Raw genomic sequence first — 27120 nt, 5'->3', positions numbered from 1 at the left:
CAGATATCCAGAATTGTGAGTATTATTATCTCAAAGTATTCTTTTCCCTCCCAGCTACATATCAGAGGAGCTTTTTGCCTCTGGACTATGTGACGTTCCTCTGCATCTTCCTAGTCTAATGGTTGGTGTAAATTTGCACTGCAGTTGAACAGGACTTGGAAACTTTAGTTGCCGCAGTATACATTTGCCCATCTGTACCATTAGGGATTTCTTCAGAAAACTACCCTTTGTAATATGTTGGCTTGTGTTGTTTCTGGAAGCTGTCAGAGTGTTATCTAGGATCGACAAGAAGTCTGGAATCAAACCTAAGTTTTTCTTGGTGACACTCTCTTTTCCTAGTTAAATGACACAAAGTGGTTAAATTGATGGTTTGTGGTTCTTTATTTTTTTCTTTTCTCCGATATAACTTAGTGGTAGAATACAGAAAGGGAAGAATGACAACCAAATCCAGTAAGCTTTAAAGTACTGTTAATGTACTTTGTCCTCCTCTTGCTTCTTTCTTGGGGAAAATAATATTGACTCTATCCTCCTATCCCTCGGCACAGGGACAGAACTGTCTGGCCTTTCATCTTGGTTGCATTTTCCTTGGTTGTTTTGTCACCGAGACAGAGCTGTGACTGCCTTTCCATGTCATGATAGGCATTTCAGAAAGTCTTAAATCTGAAGAACCTTGGGAAATTACTAGTTCATTATATCAAAATTGCTCCTTGACAGCACTGAGTTCCAGCTGGGCTAGTGTATTGATAGATGTCAGTCACTTACGATGTAGAGTCCATTTAAGGCAGACCGTTTTGCATGGCAAGTATCTTCTAATCCACTGCTTCTCTTAATGGCAAGGAGATACTTAAAAATTTCTTTTTCTGCCTCTGTCACAGCAATGCTCTGCAGATGTGACTTATGGCAGAGGAATCTGTGGGAGGCTTTTGCTTCCAAAAATTTGGCAAAATGATTGTGCTCTGAGATGATTTTAAGGGAGTTAAGATTGAATAGTTGCAATAGTGTTTAGTCATAAATGAGATGCATACCTGTGTGGATTGTTTTGTTGCACATAAACTTTCCTGCCCTTTCAAGGGGAGCAAGGTTTCTCTTAGCTTCAGAAAATCACAGAAATCACAGACTGACAGGAGTTGGAAGGGAGATGATCTAGTCAATATCCCCCTGCCAGAGCAGTTTCACTTAGAGCAGGTTGTACAGGATGGTGTCCAGATGGGCTTTGAATAACTCCAGCTATGAAGTCTCCACCACCTCTCTGGGCAGGCTGGTCCAGTGCTCCACCACCCTCAACATAAAGAAGTTCCTCCTCACATTTAGATAGAACTTCCTATGTTTAATTTTGTGCCCATTAGCGCTCTCTCAGATGGATCAGTTCTGGGCCATAGAAGATTTGAGTAGGTGCATGACATAAATTCAGTGAGAATGCAGATATTTTAACTCATTCCTATGCCATGGGGTTGCCCCCATTTTTTTTTCCCCCAAAATACCAGAAGCTGAAATAGAAACAAACAAATAGTGTCCTACTCATTCTACAGTTCCAGCAGTGATAAAGGCAGTTACCAATGCAGGATGAAACTGGACTGGAAATAATTGCCACCAGAAGTTAATAAAACTAGGAATTCACAACCTTCTAATTCATTCTGTTTGGAGTTTATCAGTATCAAGAATATCCAGACTTACTCTAATTAAAGAATGTAAGCTTTCTGCTTCATAGCTCAGCTACTTACTATTAGAAAGAAATCTGTCCTCACAAATATCTCACATTTATTTTACATGTGTTAGCTAGGACATTTTCCTTTATAAAAATGTTACCTAGCCTGAGCCAGGCTGTGTCAGGCAAGATACAAATATTGGTTTGCCTTCATGTGTCCATTTTATAAATTTAACTCACTTGATTGTCCCATCTGACCATAGACAATCTGCCCCCTTCCCAGTATGTAAGTTTGAGGCTGGTTTTCATCCTGTCAATGCTGAACTGTTTTGCTAACAGCACAGTGTAGGAAAATGAGTTCTCTGTTGGGTGGAGTATTTTGGTGGTGGGGTTTGGTTTATGTTTTTTTAGGGGTTGGTATAGCAATTCCTCTGTGCCACTAAAGTACACATGTTTTGGTCACTTTGGTGTTCCTACTGGAGAATCTATAATTTCTTTCTCTCTCAGATGCCATCTGATAAAGTGGTTTGATTTTTCGTAGGGAGGAAGAGAAAGGAGGTTGTGTGTTTCATATATGTTTGTTTTTTAATGTGTGCATTATTTTTCATCACGGTAGCTCAAAGGGTGTGGTCAAAAGGATGCATTCTTGCCTCTGTTCAAGCACTTAAGGCCTGAACTGAAATTGTGGTGGTTGATGAGAAACCTCTTTCTGGCCAATTGTGATGCAGAATAAAATGGGAATATTTAAACCTCTTTGGTGTGTTTTTTGGTTTTGTCTCTGGTTCTGCTTATCTAATGGCAATGAAGTTGCTGCGTTTTTGCCAGAGAGGGGAGGTGACCTTTGAGATTGGTAACTTGTCAGCTCAAGCAGAGCAAGCAGTAGAACCAGGTAGAAATTTTAATTAAATTGATACTAGTTGGAAACTTGAGTCAGTAGTCAGAAAAAGGATAAATAATCTTGTAGCAGTAAAATCTATTTTGTTCAGTGTCAGAAATAGAATAAGGAAGGGCTCTTATACACTGTGTATTCCTGAACCTTTAAAATCTACTTAGTCAGCTTTTTCACTGTGGCATCAAGGAATCATGCAGCAAGGCCACTGCACTGAAAGTATTGCTTTATTAATGAGGAATGCACCCAAAAAGACATCCTTGTCCCTTCTCAATGAAGGCTTGTCAGAGCAGGAGTCAAGCTGCCTATTAAGCAGGAAGGCAAGTTCTCTTAATAAAATACTTGCAAAGCAGCCACCTGGAGATTTGTTTATTAACTTGCTACGTGTTACAGATGATAGTGTAATACAGTTATCATCAGTTTGGGAAAACAGTGTAATTAAAAAAAAAAACAACAACCAAAAACAACTAAAGGAAAATAAATAAAATAACACAAACAAACCCCCTTCAGTTCTAAAACAAATACCAAAGGGGGAAAAAAAAAAAAAAACCAAGAAGAAGCAAACAAGAGGGGGAAAAAAAAAAGGAATAAAATCTATCTCCTAGTTTGTCAGTACTATTGCTGAAATGTGCTAGTGCTGATTATTAGAGATGCTGGGTATAAGAAAAAGATTAAATTTTTAAGTTCCTTTTAAAATGAAGTAACTAACAAATATCTCAAGTATGCAGGTACCTGCATAATTATTCTGTATATCTAACAAAAATTTGCATGTTAATGTCTTTAACCTGATGTTAAATACCTCTTCTGGGAGATGCCTGTGGAAAGAAACTGGAATTTTTCATCAAATCCTAGTTATCAGTTTCTGGCTTCTGAAAAAGAAAATGTTCTTCAGAGTACCTGGAAGGGCTTTTAACTCGTGTTCACACATGGGTTTTGTGCTAGATGGTTTTAAGACTCTGAACTCTCTAGTGAACAAGGTTCAGAGATGTAAGTAGCTGTTTGTGATGCTTGGTAATTTTTAAAGAAATATAGCTGAGGACAAGTTTTGGGCTTGCAGCCAGTTTATCTTTCCCAGTTGTCTCCTTTCACAGTCTGCCTGTTTGGTGCCAGCTTTAAGAACTTAAATTTTTGCCTCTTGTTTGTAAGCTTTATTTTAGCATGCAGCATTTTGAGGGTGCTTGCTGGCTTAACAGACTTTTGATTTGAGTGGCCTGCGTAAGGATTACTATAGTGGGCTTCTTTTGTGCTGAGGAGAAGAAAAGGTCAAATTCTTACATAGAAGTTAATTTCCATTAGAACTTAAGAATAACACACACTTAGAAAAATCTGAGCCTTAAGAAACACTGTATTTAGATAGGAGTTACTTTTCTCCTTGTAGAAAATACGTTGAAATGTGTTGAGAAGCTAACCATGAGCATTTGAGCAAATACAGGTAGAGTTCACTGTGATCTATTCTTACTCTTTTTTAGGCCATCACAACTGCACGACCTATTTCCAGAGAGTAGCAATCTGTCTCCATGTATCAGTGTTTAAAAGCTTAAAATGTAAATTGCAAAAAGATGCGCTCTCAGTTTAAGAAGTTTCCACACAGGAAAAATTCTAGGTGTTCTCCATAATTTGTGGTTTTCTTTATGTTGTTCATCAAATGCCTACAAATTTCAAGAAGCTTGGATACTGTTACATAATATATCTGTGGCTCATTATCAGTAAGGAATTGTATGTGTATTTAAAAAATACTCTGCCAGTCAGTAATGGTTATTGTGCCTAGTTGTTACTTCCCAGAAGGCAGAATCTCTTCATTCCATATGGTGTTCAGTAAGTCTGATCTTTAAGAAAGTAAACATTTTTAAGTCTGTCCCCTTTCCAAACTGAAAGCCTGCTACTTACCATGGAGGTCTATCTGTCTCTCATGCTTTTTCCTGATGGGTCTTTTCACATTCCAGACAGCCTTGACTTCTGTCAGAATAATCCTTACAGAATCATAGAATGGTCTGGGTTGAAACTGACCTCCAAAGGTCATCTAGTCTAACCCCCTGTGCAGTGAGCTGGAGTATCCCTGCTCAGATTGCCCAGAACCCTGTTGGGGCTCACCTTGAATATCTTCAGGGTTGGGGCCTCAACCACCTCCCTGGGCAAAAATCCCTCTTGTTGACCTGTGCCATCAGAACTTTACAAAAACCCAACCTTTTTGGATTTTGTCTTTATGTTAGTCAACCTGCTTTGGCTATTGCTTGGAAAATACTGCAGAGTTTCTTTCCTTAAAGATAATAAGTAGTGTAATATATTTTAATTGACATCTCTTTTGTGTTAGCAGTAGAGGAGTTTAAAGCTCTTGCCAAGAAAATGGCAAGATTTGTTGTATCCAAAGTAACTCAGATGGATCAGTACATGTTTTTCTTGCAGTTCTCAGATTCTCTTCTAATGAAGAAGATATGGACAGTGTTGGGATTTTTTGTCTTAATAGGGTATTTCTGAAATTGCACCATTTGAGAAAGTCTATATCACACTCTTCACTGTTGAAATTTGTTTGATAGGCAAGGTGAGTCCTTATTCAAATAGGTTCAGTATTGTGAACTGTATGTTTCAGAGGTGTTCTAAAAGGACATACTCCACATTTGATACGGCTTGCTGTGTTTTAAAACTGTATGGTTGTTGTCTCAATGTTTTTTTCCCCTAGTCTGCAGGAACCATTTCTGTGCTTGGGAATACCTGCCCCACTTCAACTCCCCAGCATTTTGCCTCTCTTGACTACAAGTGTCATTGGTTTCACAGGGAAAAAAGACATTTCAGTGTTCAGACTAAGTTATCAAACTCTATATGAGCTTCTTCGCTTGAAACTTGCTATTATCAGAAAAAAGAGGAAGGAATTTTGAGAGTTTGAGATATTCCTTTTATTATTTGAAGCATTTGTGAATCTTACTGTTTTCACAGCAGTTGCTGGGGCACTGGTGGATGAGAAGCTCAAAATGAGCACGCAGTGTGCATTTGCAGCCCAGAGCCAACTGTGTCCTGGGCTGCATCAAGAGAAGCGTGGCCAGCAGGCCAAGGCAGATCATTCTTCCTCTCTGCTCCACCCTGGTGAGACCCCACTTTGAGTACTGCATCCAGTTCTGGAGCCCCTGTTACAAGAAGGATATGGGCATGCTGGAGCATGTCCAGACAGGGGCCACTGGATGGAGACAGACTGAGAGATTTGGGACTGTTCAGTCTGGAGAAAGCTCCAAGAGGACTTTATTGTAGCCTTCCAGTATCTGAAAAGGGGGGGGGGGGGAAGGGGGGCCACAAGAAAGCTGGGGTGGGACTTTTCAGGATGTCAGGTAGTGATAGGACTAGGGAGAATGGAGCAAAATTATAAGTGCATAGTTTTAGATTAGATGTTAGGAAGAAATTCTTCACCATAAGGATAGTGAGACACTGTAACAGGTTGTCCAGGGAGGTGGTGGAAGCCTCGTCCCTGGAAGTTTTTAAGGGCAGACTGGATGGCACTTTGAGCAACTTGATCTAGTGTGAGGTGTCCTTGCCCATGGCAGGAGGTTGGAGCTAGATGATCCTTGAGGTCCCTTCTAGCCCTGACAGTTCTATGATTGAAAATGACTTGTGGAGAGTGAGGCATTGACTTTCACTTATTTTTGTAAAGAAGATGGCAAGAAACTTTTCTGGAAGTTATTGCCCCCCCCCCCCTCCACCCCTTCCTTTAATAAACGACTTTGACAGTCCTTTGTCACTTTACTGTAACTAACAATGTCATCATGAAACAAAAAGAGGTAATTGTGTACTCTACCATACGTACTTAGAAGTACACACTTCCATAGCACGTATGGAAATGAAAGATCTATCTTGATTGATAGAAGAGCAGTTGACAGAGTGGCAGATGAATTTTGGTCTGTTTTTTTTTTTGTTTCCTCTCCTGGAAGTATTTTGTGCCTACTGGTCTCCTGTGGCTGTTAAAGCTTACATTATGGTTCAGTTTCATGAGCCATTCTGAACTACCAGATAAGCTGCAGCTTAATTTAAATATAGATTTTAGCCAGTCAGTGTCACTGAGTTTTTAATTCTTAATAAACATGATTTTGTTTGAAATGACTTTATCTTACAGTATAATTGATGCAAAATACTCAGGTAAATGCTTGTTTGAGAGCAGATGGTTTAATTTAATGTCTTAAAAATTGAAAACTGCTAATGCATTGACTTAGTCAAAATGGTGAAAGCATCTGGCAGTCATTTCAGCAGGTGTTTGTACGAGGAGGTTAATATTGCACATACTCCTCCAAATTCGTTTATTGACTTTTATACTTCTACCATCAACAAATGTGATTTATAATGTCTTTTTAATTACCTTATTAGATGCAGTAGCCTATACTGTTAGGCTGTAAAATAGAGTTTTTTTTCAAATATTTTGGAGGCCCTGGGGTTCTGTGTTGTAAGATTGGTTTTTCTGTTTTAAAGGAGGTATGTATCTGTTATGTGAGTGGGGTTTTAGGGGAAAAGTGTAAAAAGCAGGTCTTGGAAGTTTTTAGTCTGTGTTAACGTGTTTCTGTCATATTGCTTGTTGAGGGAAGGGTAAAAGGGTAATGTGCAGTCTTCAGGAAATAGCACTTTGTGAGATGCATTTACTTGAAAGCTGGCACTGTAGCTACTTTAGTCAGTTTAGAACTTACAGTGGTGCATTTGGAAGGCTGAAAGCTGAGGCTGCTTCTCAAACAGATTGCTTATGACTTTCAGACTTCTGATTGCTTCACTTGACCATAACTACACAGGCCACATTTGGAAAAAATACTATCAGTTGTGATCGTGAAATGTCAAAAATCTCTGCAGAAGCCCCTCCGCAGTGGGACAAAACCTGCGGGTGAGAAGTCAGGTAACTGACCTGACTCTGGTTTTCTTTCTACAGCCAGCAAATGACCTGCATGTAATTAGCAGGTCTGAGGCAGGGCCAGGCCAGAAGCTCTTCCTTCCTTAATCACCCTCCTCTTCATGAGTTGTTCTCAAGATAGGTTCCGGATGTGCCCTCACACAGACTGGTGCTTCCAGGCTGGCATTGCTCAGCAGTGATGGGCACCCTGGCACATGTGTGCTCACGGCACCCTTCTGCTTCCATGCGCTGTGCAGATTAGTGCTTTCCCCCACTGCAGTTCTCTCATCTTCCTTGCCACTGGGATGGAAAAAGGAAGACTTTAATTCTTCTGATCCCTGCTATGAATCTGAGTGAATGTGTGCATATCCCTTCATGTCATCTGTGCTAGAAAAGTAATCTTTGAGCAGGACTCCTGCCATCTTCCTAAATCTACTGCAAGATAATGAATAAACTTCTTTTCTGCTTAGCCAGATTTTCAGTGTTCAGCCAAACTGACCTTTACTACCATTTTCCCTGCAAAGACTTCTCTCTTCTCTTTCCTTAGTGGCCTCCCCAGGTTTACTTTTAATGACATTTGAGGTTTGTGTCTGCCCTTTTCATCACCTACTGAGAAAGCCAAATTCTCTGGTTTTGTTTTTTGCACCCTCCATTTTCTTCACTGCTTAAGCTTTCATGTAGCAGATTTGAACTGTTGTACTGACCATCCAGAAAACAACAGCCATTCAGACACTCATGCTGTGTCTTTCATGCAAAAGCATGGAACAGGCTTAAGACTAGATGCTCAAAATCCCCTGAGCGTTCTGCTGGGGGATATTAACAGCAGAAATTGTAATTACTGTGTCAGATCTTAAAGAAGATACATACAGTAGTGTTTGAGTACATTTGGGTGTTCTGCTATCAGAGAGCCTTGCTGTTGTGGTGGCTGCCCAAATTCTTCCTGGCAGGACCCACTGCAGTCCTCGAACTCTTTTTTTCTGCTCTGGTGTCTGAGGGAGGGCTGGGAACTCTTCAGCAGCAGTTTCTACGTGCTGATACCTTGTTAAATTGATAGGGCATTTTCCATCAGAGATGAAAGTAAACAGGTAAAATTAGGCAACTGAATCACAAGTATGTAATGGGTCAGCTGTAAGAGTAGTAACCTTCTGCAAGTGTGTGATGCTAAGGCTGCAGTGGCAGACATTCCTTTACAGGAAGGTGCTTTGCAGTTCATCTATCAATGTCCTTCAGGAGTTTTTCATAATAAGCTAAATACTTAGTGTCCAAGATAGAAAAGTGCTCAAATGGTGGTAAGGTGTGTTGTGTATGCGGTGATGGGGAGAGGGAGAGAGCTGGCTTCTACCCGAAGTTATGGAGGTTTCTCTGTTCTTTTAAAAAGCAGTTGTTTTTTTTAGTAGATGTTTTACAGTTCAATTCTGCCCTTAGAAACCTGTGCTGTGGTTGCAAAAGGGATGGTGATTCTTCTCAGTCAGCACGATCTTGTCCCCTCCTTGTGGCGGTGCTGCACTGACTGAAGGCTAACATCGTTGGTTTTCAGGGGGATTAATGAGCTGATGACACTTTCCCTGAACTGACTGTGAAATTACACACATACTACAAGCTAGCTTCCTCCTCTTATTGACTTCTGTTTTCTATTTAGATGTCCTGGTAGTAGTGAGATCTGTTTGTGATACATGGCATAAATACCTGCATGTGATACATGGCATAAATACCTGCTAAGGCAGAGGACAAATCTGGACCAGCAGAAGTTGAAAAGAGGAAACAGAAATAACTTTTTCTTCTGAATATTGTTGGTTAGGCATCACTGTTACAGCAGCTCGGGCTACAATGTGATACATAAGCCTTATAAATGTTATGTTCTATAATTTATGTTTAAAAAACAAAAAACACCAGAACAAACCCAAAAGCCTTAGAAAATCGTGAGATTAAGATTTTAGAATTTAAAGGTATCTTGGGGACTTTGAAAATTGCTTTTCTGTGTGTTTTTAAAAGGCTGGCTTAATATTTGAAGAGTAGGGGAGTTTTGCAGTGGGGCTGGGTTTTTTTATTTGCTTTGTTTTTTACATCAGTCAGTCTTCACTCTGGAAAAATTCTTACTCTACAGACCCCTTTACATCATATTTTACCCAGTTTAAAAATGAAAAAACAGAAAAAAGGAAGCCCAGAATTCTTTACTTACAGTTAAGCATCTTGAAAAAGTACACCTTTTGCTTAAGAGGAGCTGAGCTTTAATTTCTTTTCTAGACAGTTTTTGCCCTAGCCTTTTAAAAATTCTTAGGACTTTATTATGTGATGATAGTTGTAGGGCATGCAGCAATATATAATTATTCCTTTCATGTTTTGATTGTTTCTTAAATATACAAATGTGGTAAATGGAAATGAATGAATCAAACAGTGATCAACATTATACTTTCCTCATACTTTCTGCACTTCTTTCATTTTTGGTGGCAGAGAGAATGGTCTTATTTTCTAAGCATAATTTAGGCAAACAGAATGCATTTATTTTAAGTTACCTCTGCAGAAGGGTTTCTGTGGTGGCCTGAGTTATTCCTGAAATATCTGGGGGAAATTCTGCCTTGAGCTTTGTATTAAATACCATGATAACATCTGGTTAATAAATGAAACTCCAGTGTTCCTCATACTGATAGGTGAAAAACATGATGGAATTAGCATAGTGAATTATATGCTTGCAGAGTAACCAAAAGCCTAGGTTTTGGGGAGGGGTTGTTGGTCTTTTGAAGGGAGGGTTAAGCAGTTTTTGGTGTGTATATACAGAAAACATAATTAATGTGTACTTTCTCTTGTAATTGTATGTATGCTATATATGTTTCTGATTTTTCACCTCCAAGTTCTATCTCTCCACTTTCCTGACTACCTCTTTTTATTTGCAAGTTTTTTGTGGTATAAACCCAAACTACAATCCTAACTGGCAATTTTTTCTTGGACAGATGATGATGTACCTGCAGATATGGTTGCAGAAGAATCGGGTCCTGGTGCACAAAATAGTCCATACCAACTTCGTAGAAAAACTCTTCTTCCTAAAAGAACAGCTTGCCCTACAAAGAGCAGTATGGAGGTGAGTTTTATTTGTTTTTTTAATTGCAGAGTAAATTTTCCTGTTCGAAGACCAGGAAGATAATGAGCACTTCTCATAAGTAATTTCATGACTAAAAGAATTCTCATTTATTTCCAAGGGTGCCTCCACTTCAGCTACTGAAAACTTTGGTCACCGAGCTAAACGTGCTAGAGTATCTGGAAAATCCCAAGATTTATCAGGTAACAACTCTTTGTACAAAAAAAAGGGCATGTGGGAGAGGAGATGGAAACACTTAACTTCTACACACACAGTCCTAAGTTAACTTTTTCCTGTATATTCTCCGACTAAGAAACAGTGGTGAAAAAACAACAAGCTTGTTCTGAACTTCAGATTTGAAAGCATAATTTTAATCTGATTTTTTTTAAAGCAGCTGGTACTTTAGTCTGCCTGCTTCACTTTAGGCACGCTATTTTGGGTCTTTTCTGTTTGTTGTTTGTTTTTATTCTCAAACTACTGTGTAGGTGTACCCAAGCTACTGATAGAAGCAGTAATGCTACAATGCTGCAGCACTCTGACTAGGCTTCTTTAATATTTCTCATATTGATATGTTGTTCCAGTATGTGTTTAGAGGTAGTTTTGGTATGTCATTATAGCAACTCATTCTGGACAGAGGGGGAGTTTGTCTATGTTCGTGAATTAAAAATACACATACACCTATATGAATTTCACATACAAGCAGTATCTTTACAGTGTATAATAAACACATGCAATATGTGGGTTTATATTTATGTTGTGTGTATATATATGTGTCATTTTTTATTTGTGCACACACCATTTTTTATTATACATAGGCACGCATCCTACTTGTTCTGTTCTTAACTGTTCAGTCCTTCCACTTCTTCTTTTTATCTCCTGAAATGCTCTTTAGTTCCAGGAGTTCTGCTGTCAGTTTCATTTGGAAGATCAACACTGATGCTTGCCAACTCCCATTAATATGGTTTCTGTTGCCTTTATTTTTTTTTTCAATTTATTTCTTTTTAGTCTGTGTCTCCCTTGGCATTGTGAATTAAAACTGAGCAGCTTGCACGAGGCTTTGGTGCATATTCCTTTCTTTTGTTGAAGTCTGCTCTTTCTGTCTTCTCACCTTCTGCATATTCTTACATATCTTTCAAGCCCTGTGTTTCTTTCACCCCTCTGTTTTATTCTCATCCTCCCCTTTCATTAACTCTTAATTTCAGCAACTGTCAAAGAATCATTTAACCTCTGATAGCCTTGAAATAGCCAAAACCAGCTGAATGTTAAACTGTACCATTCTACTTCCCGTTTAATGTCCTGATTTGATATCTGAATCCTTATGCAAAGCTACCTTGTCAGAGACTCAGTTTCTCTTGCCAGTTCTGCAGTTCTTAGTTTTTCTTCAAGGTTGTGCATTTTCAATGTGTTCTTCATTATGCTTTTACTTGCCTCCTTGCTCTAGTGAAGATACGTAACTTTTCCTCTGTCCTGTGGTACCAGTGACATCATGAGGAAGGCTAATTTCCAAAGGAATTTTCTTTGCATTCTGTTTGTTACATTTCTGAGCTCATCTGTGGAAAGCACTGTGATGATGGAGTGCTTCTTCTCCATCATGGAATTGTAAACAATGATTTTGGAATTGTTGTTTTAAGATTGTATTGTGCTTCTCAACCCATTTTTCTATTTGTCTTTTCCCCAATATCGATGGTGGTTATTTTCTGTTTTCTCCACTGTGTTTCTGAGACATTCCTCTAAATTTGTACAAATAATAATTTTTTAAAATTGTTTTCTGTTGGGCAATGATAGATGATGTGGCTGAGTTGTAAACATGAGACTTTCTAGATTATTGTTAGTGGAGGTTGTATACTGTCATATACAGTCGTACAGCTGTAGATGACATAAAAGTGTGAGACTAGAAACAGAAGAAAATGTCTTGATGAAGTACAGCTCCTTCTTGTATGGACTCTGAGTTGAGGGAAGGTTGATGGAGATCAAAGAAGAAATGCCAGTTTCCAACTGGAGTGGAGCCAGTAGTTGGTCAAATGGAAGACTACTCCTTGTTTTGCTACTGATTCCATAATCAGTGCTGTTAAGAGTGAGTTGCTATTTCAAGTCAATCTTGGATATTGTCAAGAAGAATACATTATGATTTTGAAATTTTGGCCTGGTTTCTTCTGTTAACTGTAGCCATATTCTTCAGTGGTCTCTGCAGTGGGCACTCCTGAGGCCAGAAAGATTACTCAATGCACAAGAATCTTAATGAGAAATCAACACGTTGGAGAAAGCATTGATGTCATTTTTCACTTAAGCTCATTTAGGTAGAATACAAAAGACAAAGAACCATGTTCTTGGTTAATTTTTTTCATTGTCACAAGTGACTGGTGAACCTACACATTCAGCATTTACACCTGTAGAAGACTTTCACAGCTTTCAGATCTTACTGATCCAAATATTTGTATCTTAGGCTAATACACTGTTTCTTGCTTTACAGAGACCTTTAATTTCAGTATATTCTGGCTGTTCCCTTATGCTCTACTTCTGCTTGCACTGGGACATTTCACACTCCTCAGTGCCACTTGTCTCATCATGTTGTTTTAATCATTTGACATACTCTTTGTTTCTTCCTGTGAAGTTGCGTGGGGTTTTTTTTCTTTCTTTGCTTTTAATTCACTTCGTTTGCATATCCATTTTCTGCTGGGCAGATCTTGCTGATTTTTAATCACCTTTGGAAGATTTCAGTTGAGAAACTAGTAATTTCAACTGAGCTACAGACTTACATTGGAGTAGAGGCTGACACTCTAGGTTACCAGATCACTTGTTGGTAGTTCTGTATATTAGGTGCATGCACAGCTGATACTTCCCAGAAATTAGTGCCGTTTTGGATTTGGTGTTGGTTTTTTCTGTTATTTACAAGATCTTTTTCCAAGAATGCTGCATGCTGTTTTTTTCCTAATATATTTCCATTTCTTAACAAGAAAATATGTTTATGGAATGTCTCCTTATGTAAGAAAAGCAGTTTGTCTCCATCTTCTCCATTATAATGGGCAAAAGGTATCCATTCAAGACACAATATACAATTTGGGATGGCATTCTTGGTCTTTGTATGAAGAAGGTAATTCACTTTCAGGCATCTTTGCCATGGTATTAGACTGTCCTAGTTTCTATCTGCTAAATGATCAAAAATGAAACTGAATTAGCTTCATGCTGTCCTGTGGAAACAGAATGGAACAACCAGCTGTGTTTCTGATTTTTCATTGTCTACTGCATTAGCACTTTATTAACTTAGAGTCAATTCAATAACTTCTGTTAGGGCAGAGATAAAGATTGATGATGACCTCTTGCACTTCACTATTATTTTTGTCTATCTTTTAACACTTGGAATAGTGGTCAGATTGTTGTGTTCTTTTTTAAATAGAGCATGTGTTTGTACTAAAGCTTCGCTTTGTCAATAGGCATAAAACTGTCAGGAGTAGCAGCACACATGTTTCTAATTTGGTGGCCAGACAAACCTTTAAAACTGTTTTAGGTTATTTTTGTAATCTAGGAGGAAGAACATATTGAATACATCCTCGTTGTGGCAGATTATGAAAAGATACTCAGAAGCTGATGTGTGAATTTATGAAACAAAGCTATGGAGTTCCCACTTGTATCCATAGGATGTTTAAGTCTCACACTAAGAAGCAAATTAGCTTTTTCAAATTCTGTTGGAGAATTCCACCTAGTAATCACTGTACCAGTGATTTGAGTGGAGAAATCTTAATTCAGAAGCTTTTTAATTGAGCAGAAGGGTAATTTAAATCTCTCACTGCTGCAGGATTTTTGAATTAAAAAAAAAGTGTGAGTGACAATAGCAAACAACTCTAAAACCTTCGTCTTCATTTTGCAGGCAGTGCCTAAGGGTCAAAGTTAAGGCAGCTGGAAGAATTGTAGCAGGGGGCTTGCTGGGCATTTATTAATTATTTTTTTAAAAAGTTTTTAACACTTCCAAAGTTGGTCCCTACCCCTTGCAGCGAGGTAGCATATACAGATTTCAGTTTTGATTTTGAAATAGCGCCTAGGGAGGAAAATGGGAGTATGAACTGTTGGGCAAAGAGAAGTGAACTACACTAGTGAGCATCCCTCTTCAATAAAAAATGAATCAAGGTCCTAATATATATAAGTTTTAAGGAACAAAAAAAATCTGCAAATTTAGGGAAGTAACTAACTGCTTTGGGGAAAAGATCAAATTGTGTGCCTCAGGGATTTGTGTTAAAAAGAGAAGACAGGTTGTGGGAGAAGGCTCATGAAGATTATTGTCTTGCATTCACAACAACGCATTTCAGTGTGTAGGACAGTAGAAGACTATCTCCAAGTTTGACTGGAAAGCTCCCAGGAAAAATATTAATTCAGGAGCAATGTCGCATTATCCCATGATACATTCCAAGGACAATAAGGGATGTGGCATGAATTGCTCATGCCTGGTTGTCAGAAGGAATAATCTTTATATATTTAGTGGCAAAAGACAGCATTGATTCTACATGTAGCTGTTGTGGGTTTTTTTTTTTGGTGAAGCCTAACCATACCCACCTTATGGACTGCTGAGAGATAATCCCCAGACTTTGGGCTAACAGGCATCTCTTGAGCATAAAACCTTTCCAGACTACTTGCTTTTTATGGTTTCTGCAAAGCTACTGTGTTCAGCCTGGCTTGCAACAACACTCTGTTGTTGCGTATGTTTAATAAAAACAGATTTTAAAATCTGGAAGTACCAATGCTGCCCCTGAAGGGAACTCTCATGGCCAGCTTCTGGATACTTATCCCATTCTTCTTCTTTGCACCCATGCCAGCATTTCCATAGCTTGCTGTGAACTACAAAGAGCTGATCCATTAAAAAAAGTTTAGTTTGATGGAGGATGGGTAAGGTGTGTGTGTGTAGGAATTATTTATTGTTTTCATGATCAATATTACCAACCTAAAGGATACTTTGGGAGCAAAGATTGAGACTTAAGTCCCTTTGGAACTGCTGGATTAAAGTATACGCATAACTTTTGACTCTTGACTGTGTTAGTGTTGAGAGTATCTGTCAGTCAGTTGGATAAATGCCTTCCTAATGTCTTGGAGGGAATTAGTTTTCATGAGTCACCAAGGTGACATTCATACAATGGCGCAACAAGAAGCAGGTTCAGAGAAAGTCACTGCAAAGTCACTAATACTTCAGAATTTCTACTAACTGGGCTGATCACAGATGTAAGCATGACACAGTAGGAAAACCATGTCTAATCACTTCTCTCATGGTTGAGAGGTTCTGGCGGTGTCATCCACAAACTGTGCTTAAGCATCTTCATAAAAGCCACAGATCTGGTCCTTGCAGTTTGCATCTTCTCTGTTGTGCTTCAAAATAAGGTAGTTAGTTATTTTTGTAGTGCCCAGGGAAGACTTGGAGCTTATCTGCATCTTTTTTATTTTTTGTATGTGTGAACTCAGATGGAAATTATTTTTCAGAATATTATTCCTTCAAATTTACGAGGTCATCTCTCTGAGGGGCATTTTAGTAGCCATCCTGTAGTAGCCAGACTCGCAATTCTATTGATTATTGCTCTATGTGTTCAAACGTTCTAGGAAAAGTGGGATCATGCAAGGGGCATTATGACTGTAATAGGAGCTTTTAATGCCTTGCATACAAATCCTCTTAAGCTTTCAAAGCTGTTTTGTATGCTTCTGTCTGAGACAATATGTATGCTTCCGTCCTAAAGGCAATATGCAATCAAGTGACCTATGCAAACAGAAGAGGATACCTGCCACAGGAGGGTCTTGTACAAGTGGAGGTTTCCTATCTGAACTGTCACGCATAGAGTGCGAAGTAGACTTTAACAAAGTGCATTATTCAGAGCTTCCCACAGTTATCTGGGAATGCCACTTTGTCAAAGTTCACCCAAGAAATACAACTGGGAAGGCTAACATTTCTTCTGGCTTAGATTTTTCATTTTGAAGTGGATGGAGAAGACTTTGAAGTTACTACTTGCTACTGGTCCTGTGCATCCCAGACATGCTTTTTCCTCATATGCTTATCGTGGGAGAACAGTTAAGTTTTACTAGCTTTTGCAGACAGCTACTATTTCTTGCAGGTATTTTGATTTTAGTACTGATTGATGATTGATTGATGTATTTATTCACCTATTTATTTTCTGGATAATGTGTGTTAGTTGAACTGCAGTGAAGCTAATAAGTGAGTAGGCCTGGAACATGCCACAGTAGCCTACTTAACATCTGCAGTTGTATGCAGATTCGATTCCTTTGATGGAAAAGTTGAACTAAAAAGTTTGGAAGGAAGACTTTATCTAGAACTTCTACCTGACTCATCAACCATTTACCTCTTGGATTTTGTGGTTTTGGTTTTGCCTTTTTTTTCCTTTTAATTTAGATGAAATGTACTTCACAAAAACCTCCAACAATCAAAAAAACCCAGAACAAACCAACCCAACAAACGACAGCAACCACCGAAACAAAACACCAGGAAACAACAACAACAACACTCCCACACAAACCAAACAAACAACCCAAATGCAAACAACCAAAAAACCTCAAATATAAACCCAAGATGCTGCTTGGAAATCAGTGGCGTATTAAATGGGAATCTTTCAAATGGCAATTTGGTTATCTGTTTTGTTCAGAAGTTGGGTTTGTTAAATATGATAATAATCTTATCTAGATTACTGTTTAATAGCAGCACCTGCAGAACAATACCTTCAGGAGAAGCTGCCAGATGAAGTGGTTCTAAAGATCTTCTCCTACCTGCTGGAGCAGGATCTCTGTAGAGCAGCTTGTGTGTGTAAACGCTTCAGTGAGCTGGCTAATGATCCAATTTTGTGGTAAGTGGAAAGCTATTTTGCATTATCTTGAGAAATACTAGATGTGCTGCACAAGGTGCTAGTGCAAAAGGCAAATTGAAATGTTAGTTACAATTAGTTGAACTCAAAACAATTGCGTTTCACTGTGTCTGGTTTACTTAAGCATTTTCTCTTACGTAGGAATACCTGATTGTATGTGTTTAACAGTAAAACTTTTGTTCCTCTAGTAGCGTAGATACAAGTTAAATAATGTCTGTCTTAAAACAAGTATCCCTTCAGTAGCCAATCCTTTCTTCCTTCCCTTCTTTAACCTTTTTCACCCTTCTGTGGGGATTGTGTTCTGGGATGCGAAAGAAACAACACCCTTTTTATTGTCAGGTGCAAGTTCTGTCTAATATTAATCAAATTTTCTTTGTTTGACTTGATTTTTTTTTAAAATCTAATAATTATATACTCAGTTGTTTCCTCCCATATGAATCCACTTTTTCCTTGGGTTATTGAGAGCTTGCATAAATGGAATCTAAATTTGTAATTTTTTGTAAGGGAGAAAAAATGGCATCCATTTCTTAGGCTGTGCTTTAAAAACTGCAACATTTGAGTACAACATCACAAAAACTTTTTGGTTTCTGATTTTTTTTTTTTTAATTTCTTGTCCTAAAGACAATTCTACGACTTTTGTGCTTCAGTGGCACCACATAAATCTGGGCTTATTATCACCAGGTTCAGGCACTGCAGTTACTTGTATTCTGGCACTAATCAAAAGAGTCCAGTTGTTGTGTGCTATTTTCTTCTTTTTCCAGCCATTCTGATCTGCCCACTGATGAACTCTTTGAAATACAGTGCATCATTTGTTCTGTGCTAATGATTTCTTTTTTTTTAGTCTTTTTTTTTCCCAAGGTGAGAAAGAGGTGGCAGCACACTTTGTCTTTAGCTTTGTTATTTATGATGCTGGCGTTTGGGAGTGTTAAAACAGTGCTCTGGGTAATACGGTTTGTGTAATCAGTCTAAGGGTGAACTAACCAACTAAATCTCTTCATGGAAATTAGATATTGAGAACTCTTCTGCTTGGATCATAAAACATATGTCTTTTTTTCTGAGGAAAAAAAAAAGAAGTCCCACAGAAAAGTGGTTTTGAAAATGTTTTGAAGTGGTTGGTACTGATCTTGGTCACACTCAGATTGGTGCATGCTATTGTAAAAAAATCCAGGTTTTAACATTTGGTGTGTTACAGTAAAATGGAAGAGTAATCAGAAATACATTAATTTTCTTTTTTGCTTATCATTTCTGTTTAGGAAAAGATTGTACATGGAAGTATTTGAGTACACTCGTCCAATGATGCATCCTGAACCTGGTAAATTTTATCAGATTAACCCAGAAGAATATGAACATCCAAATCCCTGGAAAGAAAGCTTTCAGCAGCTGGTAACAGTATATTTATTTATATATATATTTCCATTTAAATATGGTTTAGAAACCAAATGGTTAAATATGGTTTAGAGACCAAACTTCTGAAATGTGGCTGGCAACAGTAGTTACTATGGCTTTATTCTTTGAAGATGATGGGACTGAGATGGGGAGAGATCCCTTTGTTGTGCTGTGTACTAGAGGGAAATCTGAGGTTATTTTCCTATTTTGAGGCACACTTAAGGGAGACATCGTGGTAAAGTGGAGTACTTGAACATCTGTCTCTTCTGTCTTGCATCACTGAAATTCTGTGGAAGAGATTGTCATGGTCTGTGACTCTCAGATAAACTTCAAATATGTTGTTGTTGTCTTTAATTATTTAAACCTGTGTGCATGCTGGTTACCAGATTTGTGTGCATCTTCCTCTAGCAAACCAAACAGCATATTGATAATATCACTTGGGCTTAAGTAGTGATTTACAGCTGCCATGACTGGAGCTAAACAAGCTACCTTTAAGGCACATGAATGAACCTCTGATCCAAAGAATCAAAGGTACTGTAAGAACAGCTGGGAGTGATGTTTGAAAATCATAAGGGAAATAAACATCAAGATGAGTATATTATACAATATACTGCATTGTAGAACTGGTTAATGAAATTCTGAGGCTTGTCGAGGGCAAATACTTGACTTGGCTTCTTTGTTCAGTACTCAAAAGTGAAAATACAGGACTCTTTATTCTTCACCATATAAATGCAGTTTGTTTTGTGTCAAGCTGCTAGAAAATCAAAAGATGGAAATAAGAACATCTGTTGAGGCATGGATTTAATTCATGAAGCTTTACAGTCACTTTACAGGCATCTGGCTGTGTAAGTAGGTTGGCTTCTTGGTTTAGTTGATCATGCTCTTCCAATCACCATTTCAACTTGCATGCCTGCCATGGGAGGTCAGAATAGTTTGTGGAACAAACTGATGACAGCAAATGGCTTGTTAATTAGGAGATGAATAGATTGCTTCTCTGTGCATTCAAATCCACCTGTCTGCAGGCTTATCATCTTTTTTCTTTTTGTTTCAGTACAAAGGAGCACATGTAAAGCCAGGTTTTGCTGAACACTTCTACAGTAATCCTGCAAGATACAAAGGAAGAGAAAATATGTTGGTATGTTTCTCAAGCAGCACTCAGGAACATCTGTGTACCTTTGCACAGACATTTTTCTCACAACCTGTCCTTTTCTTTTAGTATTATGATACCATTGAGGATGCTCTTGGTGGAGTTCAGGAAGCCCATTTTGATGGACTTATCTTTGTTCACTCTGGTATATATACTGACGAATGGATATATATAGAATCTCCAATCACCATGATCGGTGCAGGTATTTAAACTGAGCATCTTTGTCTCAAAGTATGTCTTGTTTTAATTACCACCTTAATTACAAAGATTTTCTGGTTTGAGAAATGCCCATCTTACTAGACTGATGAAGATTTTTCTGTACAAATGTTACTAAATGAAAAAGCAACTGATACTTCAGGCTGAAGTACATTGTCTGCTTATTAGTTCTTGGAATAACTTATCTTTTTCATTAGGAGAAAAAAAAAATTGAATTTGTCAGAAAATACAATGTTACATGACTGCAGTTGAAACTTTCAGGTGGCTCTTATGAAATTTGTTTATATATAACCTATCTCAAGAGTAGAATCCAGCTGTGGGAGCAAGCCCAAATTAGTATCTGTCCCATTTTCTCCAGTATCATAATTCCATCATGAAGGAAATGAGAGCATCCAGCAGAAAGATTCTGAGACTGGAAGTTCTTTCCTTGTTTATCTCTCAACTGTTCCTCTAAAGTGGAATCTTTATGAAGAAGGAAATAAGGCTTTCATAATAAATTAGCTTTGTAAACCTCTTCTAACACACCTGGGTACAAACCGTGATGCTTGTGGAGCTCTTTGCTATCCTTGTCCCTACTCTGTGTGTAATCATGCTAATCCCCAGTAACATGACAGGTTGGTGAGAATTTAAACTGTCTTAATGTGTGGTAGATAGCTTGATTAAGAGGTTTATGACCTCTCACTCCTGTGGTGACCCAGAAGTGAATTGCCAGCTGCCTGGTTTTTCTGAGACACTGTCTGTCTGAGTTGGGTTTTTGTCTGCATGGTTGGGGTTTTCTGTGTGGTTTTTGGTTTTAGCTGTGTGTTGTCTTTTGATTGTTTGTTTTTTTTTTTTCTCTTTTTTTGTGTGTTAGTTTGTCTGGGTTGGGGTGGTTTTATTTGTTTTGTTTATTTTGTGGTTTGTTGTGGGTTGTTTGTTGTTTGTTTGGTTGTTTTAAAGGTCCCTCTTTTCAGGTAGCTACCTGTTCTGCATACCAACTGTTTTGTTCTTGAGTGAGCCTATTCTGGCACTTCTTTCATGGGTTTTGCAGACTTAGCAGCGAGAATGGTTTTGAGCAATGCAGTCAAATTGTTCCAGTGTCAGCCTTAAAATTTCTCCCTGCAGACCTGCAAGATGCAGGTGCATTAATGTGTTATTTTGTCGTTTCGTGCCTGCATTTCTTAAGCTAATGTCCTGAACGTCCCTAACTTGTCTTTGGCTTCTTCCGTGGAGTGGTTTTAAAACACAAACTAGATTGTGTTGGAAGAGAGTAATCTGAGACACAATCCTGGAATACTCTACTGCATTGTAGGGATTTTTCACTGTACATTCAGTCAGAGGGAACAGGTTGGAACTAGTCAGATTCTTCTACCTTCCCTATCCTGCAGTGCTCGTGATGTGCATCCTCAGCACTGTTTCACTCTGTAGTACCTCTCCTCTATGCTGCAGTGCTTGCTAATGCTGCAGACATGGCCTTAGCCAAACAGCAAAATACCCCCAGCTTTTGTTTCAGATAGATGATAGTAATGGATGCCAGTACAAATAGGGCACGTCCTATTAATGAAGTGTTTAAAATCCATGCAAAACTGGATTGTTACTATCCTAAGGTACACTTTTTTTCAATTACATAATGAAACTTGAAATGATATCTTTGGTATTTGGTTAAAATTCTGCATGTTCTCTGGCTCCTTTTAAGTTTTCAAAGACCTTCTGCTTTCCCTTCCACTGGAGCTAACCTAAATTCTCTGGAAAAAGTTAACTACAGTTCTTCAAAAGCCAATGGATCTGCTCTTTGTGTTTTTGTAAAATAGCTGTCTTGGGGAACAAAACCTCCAAGAGGAATCCAGAAATTCTAGATGTATTTCTGGCATTGCTGACTTTTCACTTCCTCAGACTTCTTCCACTGAATGGTCAGTGAGATTGTAGAGGGAGTCAATTTTTATTTGTCTGGAGAAGAAAACAAAGTGAAGTCAACCGCTAAGCCTTGGAGAAATACCTCTTCTCAGTGCAGTCTGGCATGCTTTTCAGAACGGTAGGATGAAGACAGCACCAAATCTCTCAAGTTCTGCTCAAATTTATTTAATAGTTTATTCTGAAGAAGCACAACATTATTAGAAAGGCAGCTTTACATACCTTGAGCTTTCAGGAAGCTTCTGTTTTCTCACATCAACATAATGTTCTTACAGAATCCTGCTTGGTAGTGTAGGTTTGTTGTTCTGTTTAATTTGGGGGTTATTTCTTTTCTTTCCACCCAAACCTGACTCCTTTCCCTAGATTTAAGGAAGCCTTTGGACATAGTAGTATTGTGGCTTATCTGAACTATCAAATAAGAAGCAAGTGTAGAGACCCTGTGAGGATATTGATGCCTTTGGTTCAGTGAGCAGAAATTAATTTCTTAAAAGACTTTTGTTCTGCAAGGCTAGGGAGAGGTTGTCAGATTGCTTCAGGAGTACAAGCCTGCTAAGGAATCGACACCATGCTCAGACACTTAGGCTCTCATCTTAGTAGCCGAGTTTCAGCAGTTGTGCAGGCATGTGTCCTGATCTGAGTCTCCTTGCTGAATAAGTGTTTGTTCCCTATTTTGGGAGATAACAGTTTTCTTTTTTTTTCCCCCATTTATTTTCCATTTAACTTAACGTGCTAGTCAGTGAAAAGGGGATTATCAAATGATTTTCAAATCAAGAAAAAGAAGTACTAAAAAGAAGAATTATTGTCATTTTGCAGGTAGAAAAATCTAAAATGGTAAAGACTGACATAACTTTTTTACTTTTAGGAGCAAGAGAACTTTCATATGCCTGAACATTTTAAATATCCATTCTGCATCTTTGAATGTGATATTTTAGACTAGTTTAGAACCATGTTCTTTGCTGTAGATTTTACAGATTGCAAGATCTAAAGAGGCCTCCTCATCTTTATACCTGATACAATTGAACAGGGCTGCAGTTACTTTCTTCAGTGTCTATGTATTTTCCTATTAATGCACTGCAAAGTGAAATTGGTTTTATTTCTTTGGAGGAATAGAAGAATTCTGTGGCAACATCCAGTTAATTTTTAATCCTTCAGGCAATCCCTTATTGGAGACTTTCTGTTGCATTAGATATAATGATCTCAGCTGTTAAACTCACTCTGAATTCTGATTCAGTGGAACATGATTCTCTTAGATTTCAGCAAATAAGAGTCCTTGCAAGCTGTGTTTTGCTTAGTTATGAGCTTAGTGGATTTTTTTGTTTTCCCTTTCTTATGGTGGACTCTCTCTTAGGTGATCTTAAGTCAAAAGCTGAAATACAGATACTTTTCTGAGTATTTTGCAAGGTTTCAATAGAATATTGAAGAGATTTTCTTTCAGGCATTTAGCATGAAACTGATCCTTGAGCAAGTCTCCTTCCCTCTTCAGCCTTTTCTTGGGGAGGAGGATCCAAATGCAGTGGTCTTGCTAATTGGCATGTTCCATAATGGGCATTTTGGGGCCTCCAAAACTCAGAGATATGTAAAGTAACTCACATGCTGAGAGGGAGAAGATTTATGTAGAGAACATTGTCCAAGTCACCTCCAAGCACAGTTCCACAAATCTCTTTCCTTTGTTTAATAGTGTTTCAGAGCATCTAATGAGAAGTGAGTCATAGAATCAGTTAGGTTGGAAGAGAGCTCCAAGCTCATCCAGTCTGACCTATCACCGAGCCCTAGCCAGTCAACCAGACCATGGCATTAAGTGCCCTATCCAGTCTTTTCTTGAATATCTCCAGTGATGGCAACTCCACCACCTCCCAGGCAGCCCATTCCAATGCCAGTCACTCTCTCTGCGAAGAATTTCCTCCTAATATCCAGCCTGTACCTCCCCTGGCACAACTTGAGACTGTGTCCTTATGTTCTTTTGGTAGTTGCCTGGCAGAGGAGACCAACCCCCGTCTGGCTACAGCCTCCCTTCAGGTAGCTGTAGACAGCGATGAGGTTGATAAATGATGGGGAGCAGCTTGGCCAGCTCATTTGCCAGCTCTCTCCACACCCTAAGGTGGATCCCATCTGGTCCCATGGACTTTTGAGGATCCAAGTGGCTCAGCAGGTCCCTTACTTCTTCCTCTTGGATTACAGGGGGACTGTACTGGTCCCTGGCTCCATCTGCCAGCTGAAGAGACCAGTTGTCCTGGAGACAACCTGTCCCACTATTAAAGATTGAGGCAAAGAAGATGTTAAGTACCTCTGCCTTTTCCTCATCTTTTGTTACTATATTTCCCTCTGCATCTAATAAGGACTGGAGGTTGTCCTTCCCCTTTCTTTTGCCATTAATATTCTTATAGAAGCATTTTTTTTATTCTCCTTAACAACAGTGGCAGCCTAAGTTCTAAATGGGCTTTTGCCTCTCTAATATTTTTCCTGTAAGACCTAGCAGCATCCTTGAGCTCTTCCTGTGAACGTCCCCTTTTGTCCAAAGGTGATACACCCTCTTTTTTTTTCTTTAATTCCATCAGAAGCTCCTTGCCCATCCAGTCTGTCTGTCTCACTCATCGGCTCATCTTCTGGGACAATGGGACAGCCTGCACCTGCACCTTTGAGAGTTCTTTCTTGAAGTAGGGCAAATCCTTTTGTTTCTAAGGGCTGTTTCCAAAGGAATGTTCCAAGTTAGTTCCTTAAATAAGCCAAAGTCTGCCCTGTGGAAGTCCAGTGTGGAGGATTTGTTGATGCCCCTCCTGGTTTCACCGTTTATTGAAAAAAAAAAACCACAAAAAGTGTAGTCTTTCCTTGCCCTAAGAGTGAAACATTTTTTATATTAATGCATTGTCTCTCATTTCCTGTTAAAGGTTCCATTTATTTTATGGTTAGTCTAGTGTCAGTCTTTTCTCAGATGCTGAAGTATGCTGATAGTCAAAAGTTAGGGCTGGGCCAGTCACCGAACAACTGACACTCTTTATGAAGCCCACTCTTTCCAAAGAGAAGAGAAGGGGGAAAGGGGAAAGACACTGATGGGTTGGGAAAGAAAACTAAATCAGCTTCAATGGAAATTATAGCAATAAAGTGGAATAGATACAGGTAGATATGAACCACTGAAATATAGAAACCGTAGTTGTCCATTTTAGAGTCAGCTGGACTGTCTGCTTCTCCTTGCAGGTGCAGCTTTTTACTTCCTGCAACCCAGTATAATACACAAGATTAAGCAGTGATCTTGTTTTTGGTACTAATGAGAAACATCAGTGCTGTTACTACTAGAAGCAGTCACTCTGCAAAAATAAGCTATTAACTTCAGAAAAGTGAAGTCACTGAGAAGAGTCTGAGCTGAAAAGTAAAATCACTGAAAAGTTGGTTGTGTTCCCAGCTCAAACAGAGATAGCTGATGTGTGTATGCCACTGCATCTGTACCCTGGTGAATGGTACATCCATGCATCCAGGCCACAGAGAATTACTTAGATGAAAGAAGTCCTTATTAAAGCTTCTTTTTAGTTGTTATACTACTATTCACTTTGAACTAGATGAAGAAGAGGTAGACTACTTTAAAACGTTTGCAGCTCTGCAGTAATGAAAGCAAGATAAGGCTTTTAGATTGTGAGAACAAGCTGGATGATGATGTAAATGTTGCTTCATTTTGGCTGGCACCTTTTTCCCGACTGATAAAGAACAGGACAATCCACTTTTCTGTGCTAGTGTCAACAGACAACAGTAAAAGATCTGCTTGTGAGAAATCCCACGTGTAGACTCTTCAATAAAACACAGAATTTAGGGCAGGTGCTTGGTCACACCTGTGTGTCTCTAGTTGGGAAGCTGCTTGGCACTTGAAATTGTTGTCAGAGAAGTTATCTGCAGTAATATTGAAATGACCATATTTCCATGTCGTGTATGGAACAAGGCTTCTTCTGACTGGTGTGTTTCACGTGCAGTTTTGAATCTGCCTTGTGAATGAGCATCATTGAATTGGTGCCAATGCCACACTGCTGTTATCTTGTGCTCCCTCTGCCGGCTGTAGCCACACCGATGTAAACATTTCTTGCCTCTGGATTAAGAGTAAGGAGTAGAGCAGAGCCTTGCAGGTAGCACAGGAAATCTGCAGTTGCAGATTAGAGGAATTTGCAAACGAGCTATTTTGAAACCTTCTGTGGATACTTAAGTATAGTTCAATCTAATTGCATAGGATTTTCTCCTTAAAAATAATTAAGATATCAGTCCAAAGCTCCTGAATTTTACATTTGAGAACTCTGGGGAGGTCACTTGTAGGTCATGAGCAGATTACAAAGTCTTTGTTTAAATTGGTTCACATCAGTGATGGAATGTATGTATTTAGCTTTAATAGAAGGGTTTAAAATAATAAAATAAATGATACTTAGTGACAGAATTACAATACCTCTGGATTGCTATCAGTGTTTAAACTGTTCATTCAGATCATCATAAGCAGTAGTCAAAAACTAGCTCTGTACCACATTTTTTTTTTTCTCTTATGGTGCTAGATGTTAGTGATGCAAAAATGTCTTAATATTGATTTCTTCACTGTCTTTTGAAACTTCCTATTCTGAGACTCCTTTGACATAATACTATTCCTGGCACATAAATAGTCTTCCGTTTTCCTTTGTTGCTTTAAACAGTTTTATAGGTACTGAAGATTTAATGTGGTGGTGTTTTTTTTTCCAGTAGCATGAATTAAGAATTATTTTTTCCCTTGCAGCACCTGGAAAAGTAGCAGATAAAGTTATAATAGAAAACACTAGAGATTCCACCTTTGTTTTTATGGAGGGATCTGAAGATGCCTATGTTGGATATATGACAATCAGGGTAAGAATCTCAAACTTCAGCAGAGCTTCATGCTTCATTTTCATGCCTGAGCATTACATAAATGCTACATTTCTGTGTTGTCTTCCCTTTTCAGTTCAACCCTGATGACAAATCTGCTCAGCACCACAATGCACACCACTGCTTAGAGATTACGGTGAACTGCAGTCCAATTATAGATCACTGTATTATTCGAAGTACTTGTACGGGTCAGTGGACTTTTTATTGCTTGAAATCAACACTCTGTTTAACGTTACTAAACTAACCAGGGCATGTGGGAGCAGCACATATATTTGTTATGGTGCATTCCACTTTTTCCTGCAGGTCTGCAAGTCTTA

The 27120-nt window shown here is 38.6% G+C and overlaps 1 protein-coding gene across 5 annotated transcripts in view; it reads left to right on the top strand.

Annotated features, from left to right (window-relative positions):
- FBXO11 (F-box protein 11) overlaps positions 1-27120 on the top strand; it is an 80374-nt gene that overhangs the window by 29777 nt on the left and 23477 nt on the right. For 4 of the 5 annotated variants that reach the window (XM_064164376.1, XM_064164378.1, XM_064164379.1 and 1 more), the window contains exons 2-9: positions 10335-10462; positions 10581-10662; positions 17142-17286; positions 18558-18687; positions 19742-19825; positions 19907-20039; positions 26679-26785; positions 26880-26991. In XM_064164376.1, coding sequence (XP_064020446.1) covers positions 10335-10462; positions 10581-10662; positions 17142-17286; positions 18558-18687; positions 19742-19825; positions 19907-20039; positions 26679-26785; positions 26880-26991 — 921 coding nt within the window. The remainder of the gene's footprint in view (positions 1-10334; positions 10463-10580; positions 10663-17141; positions 17287-18557; positions 18688-19741; positions 19826-19906; positions 20040-26678; positions 26786-26879; positions 26992-27120) is intronic. The other variant, XM_064164377.1, reaches the window with a different exon arrangement.

Source organism: Pogoniulus pusillus, chromosome 25 (assembly GCF_015220805.1).
Source record: "Pogoniulus pusillus isolate bPogPus1 chromosome 25, bPogPus1.pri, whole genome shotgun sequence".
In the NCBI taxonomy this organism is placed as follows: Eukaryota; Metazoa; Chordata; class Aves; order Piciformes; family Lybiidae; genus Pogoniulus; species Pogoniulus pusillus.
The sequence above is the reverse complement of the archived record's forward strand: the minus strand, read 5'-3'. Positions and strand labels throughout refer to the sequence as shown.